Source organism: Varroa jacobsoni, unplaced genomic scaffold, assembly GCF_002532875.2.
Source record: "Varroa jacobsoni isolate VJ856 unplaced genomic scaffold, vjacob_1.0 scaffold_382, whole genome shotgun sequence".
NCBI lineage: Eukaryota > Metazoa > Arthropoda > Arachnida > Mesostigmata > Varroidae > Varroa > Varroa jacobsoni.
In genome coordinates, this window is record NW_019213284.1 from 64,314 (window position 1) to 70,649 (window position 6,336).

At 42.2% G+C, this 6,336-nt stretch overlaps 1 protein-coding gene across 2 annotated transcripts in view; it reads left to right on the forward strand.

Moving 5' to 3' along the window:
- The window catches only part of gem (transcription factor CP2 like gemini), a 12,975-nt gene extending 6,932 nt beyond the window's left edge, over positions 1–6,043 (forward strand). Inside the window, exons 2-3 of one of the 2 annotated variants that reach the window (XM_022832281.2) lie at positions 2,789–3,156; positions 3,637–6,043. In XM_022832281.2, the coding sequence (XP_022688016.1) occupies positions 3,003–3,156; positions 3,637–5,435 (1,953 nt within the window). In that variant the 5' untranslated portion in view covers positions 2,789–3,002 and the 3' untranslated portion in view covers positions 5,436–6,043. The remainder of the gene's footprint in view (positions 1–2,788; positions 3,157–3,636) is intronic. The other variant, XM_022832283.2, reaches the window with a different exon arrangement.
- The last annotated feature ends 293 nt before the right edge of the window (positions 6,044–6,336 follow it).

A 6,336-nucleotide genomic window follows, 5' to 3' on the forward strand; every position in this document is an offset into this window, starting at 1 on the left:
ATATTAAAAAAAATTTTATTACTATACTGATTGAAACTATATTTGACAATACCATACAATGTGCTTTTTGATTAAAAAAAAAAAGAGTTAAGTCATTATATCAATATTGTAGTTCCCTTACTCTACAGATATTGTGTGACGATGTGTTCCCTAGGGGTCACAAAAGAGCCGTATTTTTTCATTCCGTCAGAAACGATAATTTGATAAACATTCGTGTACCTTTGTCTACCGTTAATATTCACGAATAACATTATAAAGCGACACTTAAAAGTTTTCAGAGTCATTATAACAGCTAATTAGTTTCAGTTGTTTGACCGGTATAATTTGAATAAAAAAAAACGCCAAGCGATGCACACGGGCCACTTTTTAATAGTGTGTTCCTACGTCGTCAATGTACGTCGCGGATCGTATGGCTTATTCAAGAAATATTTCGGGAAATTCAGGAAAAAAGTCTCAAACTGGAAACTACGTTGCTGAGAAAGCCGGCTAGAGATAATCTGGAAGCTATGTGTATGCGGAAATCACCGCGGTCTTGAACTTGCAAATATGTGAATGAGGTAAATTACCGTAGTGTATTTTAAAAAAGGCGCCAACATGTATGCTGCGGCGCATGCACGCGGTGCATCAGTTCACCACAAACGTGACAGGCAACGTCGCCGCAACAGCTCTCGGAAATGAGCTCCTGACGTTCGTCGACCAACAGTCAATCAACAAAAAATGAAAGCATTACCGCTTTTAAGCCCTTTATGCTAGTCTGTCTGTTTGTCCATTTGTCCGCCCATACGTCGTATGTATTACATAGCCGGTTGTTCGTTCGCATAGACATTACCGTTTATTCGACATCAGTTTGCCGAGCCAGTTGCATTCGAGCCGTAGATGATGTCCGAGAGTTGTTCGCGAGCGCGCACTCTCGTTTACACCGCAAAATGGATGACAGCTTGCAACGACTATAGCAGCACTGGGTAATGGTGGCCCTTCATTCAGCGTTTGTCGACATTTGGCTTCATCATTCATTATCTAATCAGTTTGAGATTGCTAGAAAAAAGAGAACAGGGCGGCGCACCGCAACAACGCTAAAATGGCGATGACTAGCCAAAGTAAATGAAACTTTAAAAAGAAAATAGAACAAAAATGAAATAGATACAGAGACAAGAGGAAAAAAGGTTTGCAGTTTAATGTGACGGAATTATCGCAATGTCCATTGAGTTTGTGATATACGGCTGACCAAGATGCTACTAGGCGGCTAATTGGGGTGAGTGTGGGCAACGAGAAACAGACCGTGGATTTGACCTTAAGATGGCTGCAAGCAGTAGCAGCAGCAATGGCCGGAACAAAAACCCTTACCTTTGCTAACTAATGACTTGTTGTAATTCGTACCTTGAAGGAGTAAAGACTCGCGTCATTGGCATAAAGACAGCAATAGAATGAAAATTGATACAAGCAAAAAGGAGTAATAGCGCGACGACCTAAAAATAGATCTATCGGCCAGATGATTATAGCGATTTTCACTATAATTAACGTCATAACTTTTGTCTGAAATTTTCCTTCTCTTCAGAGGACGATAGGTATTCGCTGACAATAGAACTTCAATACGAAACGAACGTTCACTGCAGAATTATGCTATTGGTGTTTGATTGTAAGATTCTGTGTAGCTAATAAAATTGGCTATTTATATTAGTTTGGGTATCCGGTACCCGGCACCAGTACATCAATGACTCGGTGGTAATAACGCTTATTTCAGCTTATTTTGAAATCTGCAAACCTATATTAAATGGAAATAATTTTTGATCGTACATAGTTTTTCAATGATGTGTATATTATTGCATTTTCAATTTATATATCTAAATACATTAATATGTACAAGTATATATTAAATATACATAAATATATTTTAATTAAGTTGAAAATATACAATTTTAAAAATAATAATTTTTATCTTTGAAATCGGAGTTTCCTCGTGAAGTTTCGTAATTATACTGCGTAGGAAGCACCCTTGCATACATTACTATGCTTTTTTTTGCTACATTTAATTTAATAAAAAATTCAGAACCTTATTGAATTTATGCAGAAAGCCTGTATCCATAAATTACGCGAGACATTCACTAGCAGCGCAATGGAACTGCATATAGAGGTGTCCATATTTATATAGGAATGTCTTGTGTTAGGAATTCTCACCGTGTTTTGGAAGCATAAAATTTTACCATTAGATAGTTCTTTCGACGATTTATGTGATCGTTTCCGTCGTTGTGGAGCTCGTCTCTTGGTCTGGTAGAGTCGAACCTTGAGCGTGGTAATTCAGTAATTCACTAAACAATAATCCGCTATATAGCACGACCAGGCATGAGATCTTTATAAATGAAAAGCCTAGCAAATTGCGTCCGTGCCAGGTCTAAGCTCACATCTAAGGTTCAATCGTGCACGTCTCAGGCAATCAGGCAACAGACCTGTCGTGTTTGCGAGTACAGTCGCTAAGCACTCTGTTATTCCTCTACGTGTTCTGCGTGGCTTAGTTCCCAGTGAAATTTGTTCTTCAGAAAATTCAATTTGGCAAAGAAAACAGTCTGAACATCGCAAAGATTTAGCAACAGAACGTATAGTAATAAACTAGATAAATTTAATGTTAAGCACCCACGTGTTGAATCAGCATTTAGTTTCCCGTCTGGCAGTCGAAAATGAAACCTTATATGACAGTTTATGCCAGTTCAATAGATCATGCCTCCAATTTGTTTAATTTGGTTATGACTAAGCACTTTATTTTGCATTTTATTTGAAATGTGCCATTCCACAGAGATCCGGCGAGTACTAAATGTTCTATCGTTCTATAGCAGCGGGCCCAAGCGTCCTCGGGAAGGGATCGAAGCTCTCAAGTTTGATAGGATAAGCTTGGGGTAAAAAGAAAATCTTTAGGGAGCCCTGAGTGTGTGTTATCGACGAGCGAAGACAGGCGAAGCGTCTCGGTATTGAGAACTGCAACGGTAACAAATTTACCTGTGCACCACACTATGGCGACTCTAGGACATAACGCCTGGCATATGGACGACATCGACGATGCGTTAGCAGCAGATTTTGATGGCTCTCTATCGGGCCTCGGCATCGAGCTTGGAACCGCTTCATTTAATATGAGCGAGACATTACTCGCTCTGCCGTCAATTAAAGGTATTACAATTGGCTGCAATCACTTCTTTCGGACTTGTTCACACCCTGCCTTTGTATAACAACTGTGTAATTGTCAGTAATGCAGTAATATGTATGCAATCATAAATGTAAGTTGCTTAAACTTCTCATTTACGGTCCAACGCTGATACTAGCGCTTCTGCTTTGTTTTTGCTAGCATTTTTTTTATATGGATATAGCAGGTCTTCCTTGATAACCTTACCTGGTCTTTGACCTGATCGTTACATTATTTCTTCCGCGGTCTGATACTAATATATGTAATATATAGAATATATTTAACCCGACAGAACATCAGAACAGTAGTAGTGAATAATATACGTTATATTTTGGGCAATTTTTCTGTATTTGTTGCCTTTATGTTCGCCTGTGTGTACTAACTTTGTGCCGTCTTTGTTGCTTCCCTCCGGCGCTTGTGGTGCTTTGTGCCAATTCACGGTTGGAAATTCGCTATGTCCAACGTAGATGAATCGGTTACAGGTGGTCACCCACAGGCGGTGCACGCTCATCAAGCTGTAGCACAGGCGCAGGCTGCTGCCCAAGCAGCACAGAGTAGAATAAAAAAAAACCGCCCGTTACAAGCTGAAGAAGAAGCAGCCCCAACGACCATTAAACGTTTCTGTAATGATCCCAACCAGAATGTAGCATCGAGTGCGTCATCAAGCTGTAGCAGCAATCAGAAGCATTCGAGTTCCGCACCTGATCTGCGTCACTGCGCAAATGATACAGGCATTTTGTTACTGCAGTCCACACTGCCCGGTGCCCCTGTGTCTCCTTCAGGCGCACCAGCATGCCTTGGTTCTGGACCAATTTCAGGCTGTCAGCCAATGTTTCAATGCGTTCTAGGAGCGGCGACATCCATAGCGACGAAAGTGAACGAACGTACGATGACCTATCTTAATCAAGGCCAGTCGTACGAAATTAAACTCAAGAAGCTCGGTGACCTCACGGAGATGCAGGGTAAACTGCTGAAAAGCGTTGTCCGAGTGGGCTTTCAGGAGCGACGATTGCAATACATGGAGAAGGAACAAATGGAACAATGGGCTATACAGCATCCACAGGAGAGAGTTCTTGACGTCGACATCCCGCTCAGTTATGGGGTGTTTGACGTTGTCAGCTATTCGAAGCTTATCAACGCTTTCGAGTTTGTTTGGGATCCGACGAAGGAGACGGGCGTCTTCGTGCGTCTCAACTGTATCAGTACTGAATTCACTCCAAAAAAGCATGGTGGAGAGAAAGGAGTACCTTTCCGACTCGTTGTTGAAACTTATTCGACAGACGGCGGCAATTTGATACAGGGGAAGTTGCACAGCGCTTCGTGCCAGGTCAAAGTATTCAAGCCTAAAGGTGCCGATCGAAAGCACAAGACCGACCGAGAAAAGATGTCGAAACGACCCATTGCTGAGCAGGAGCTCTATCAGCCCAGCTTCGATTGCACTTTTTTTACCGAATGCACCCAGCAAGCGGCATATTCACAACAGAGCCCAGCCGAGACACCGACCAAGATGCCATCAGCTGGCCCTGGTAGTGTTAGCAGTACATCAGGCGGCAGTGGAAGCGGGGGTGGGGGTGGTGGCGGCGCCAGCTCTAGTGGTGGAGGGGGCCCTGGCAGTACAGGAAATGGTGGATCAGCTGCTATGACACCCACCTATCCGCCGAGTCCTCCCGAACCTCAAATTACCGCACCGATAACACCTCTCGGTATTTCTCAGCGTGTTAGCATTTCGCCCTCGACAAGCATTACGGGTTCCGACTCGGACGAGACAGCCCTACTCACAAGTGACGCGTCTCCTCAAGAGACAGCCGATTGGCTTCGCAGCAACCGCTTCTCGAACGCATTACAACAATTAGGCAGCTTTTCGGGGGCGGACCTGCTACGACTAAACAAGAATGATTTGATTACCATCTGCGGGGTGGCCGAAGGCATCCGATTATATAATCTGTTGCACGCGAAAGCGATTCGACCTGCACTCACGCTCTACATGGGCAATACTTTGGACGAACCGTTTGTGCCCGTGTTCCTTGAAAAGGCCACAGCGTATCAGCTCAAGTCTGCGATCTCGTCGGCCATGTGTGTTCCATGCGATTTACTTTTCCTGAAGGGACCGGGAGGTATTCGGGTGTCGGTAACAGATGAGCTAGTGCGGAACCTTAGCGATGAAGCAGCTTACCTCCTCGAAGCCCACGATAAAGTCCTTCTGATGACACCCGCACGCATAGAGGGGGGCACTGGAACAACCCAGCAGGGTTCAACTGACTTGTAGGTGACAGGGACGGCATATATATATATATATATATACACACATTAAGGATTTATATATAATACTGAATACGGGTCCACCAACTTGGCGAGGCAAGGTCATCGGTTAAGATAAGTGTACTCGCAAAGATTTGAAAGAGCAACAACTAAGTGGCAAAAAATAATTTTTATGGCGATAATAATTTCTATAAGGCATAAGGAGAGGTATAGGTCAGGGTAACCTGAACTAACCAAAAAAAACAAGGCGCAGGTAGTTATTTGCTGCTACAATAGTAATGATGTAACTATTATTCTACCTATCTAATAGGAGGCAAAACCGAGTAGCCCACTGTCGACAGGGGTAAACTGGTGATGCGCGATTTCGTATGTGGTTTTGACTACAAAAGGATCGCAAAAATGAAAAAAGGGGACACACAGGTGTATCGAAGCACTGTTCTGCAGGGCAGGGTCTAGATATTTTTTGCAATGTTCTCTTATATTTTATATACACAAGAAATAAAAAATCGAACAAGGAATGTTTTTGACGACACTAAACATTATGATAACAACTTCGTACCATAGTCGACAGTTGTGCGTATGGGAAATAAAAGTTTATATTTTGTTATCGTTGTATCACATGTATTCTCTTTAGTTAGACCGATACTGTTGCTCAGCGACTTATGATGAGTATTTTTACTTTTAATGCAAGCCGAACTTACTAAAACAGAACCGTTTTTAAACCACATTTAATTCTACTCAATGAACAACACTTTGATCTACGTCGTACCATCGAAACGGATACCAAGTTTAGACCTAGCTTTGACGACATAAAGGATACCTAATTGAAAAGACATCTTTGTTCTGAAAAAAATGTATATATTAACTTAGGTTATACATTGTATGTACAAAATAAATTAAGATCAACC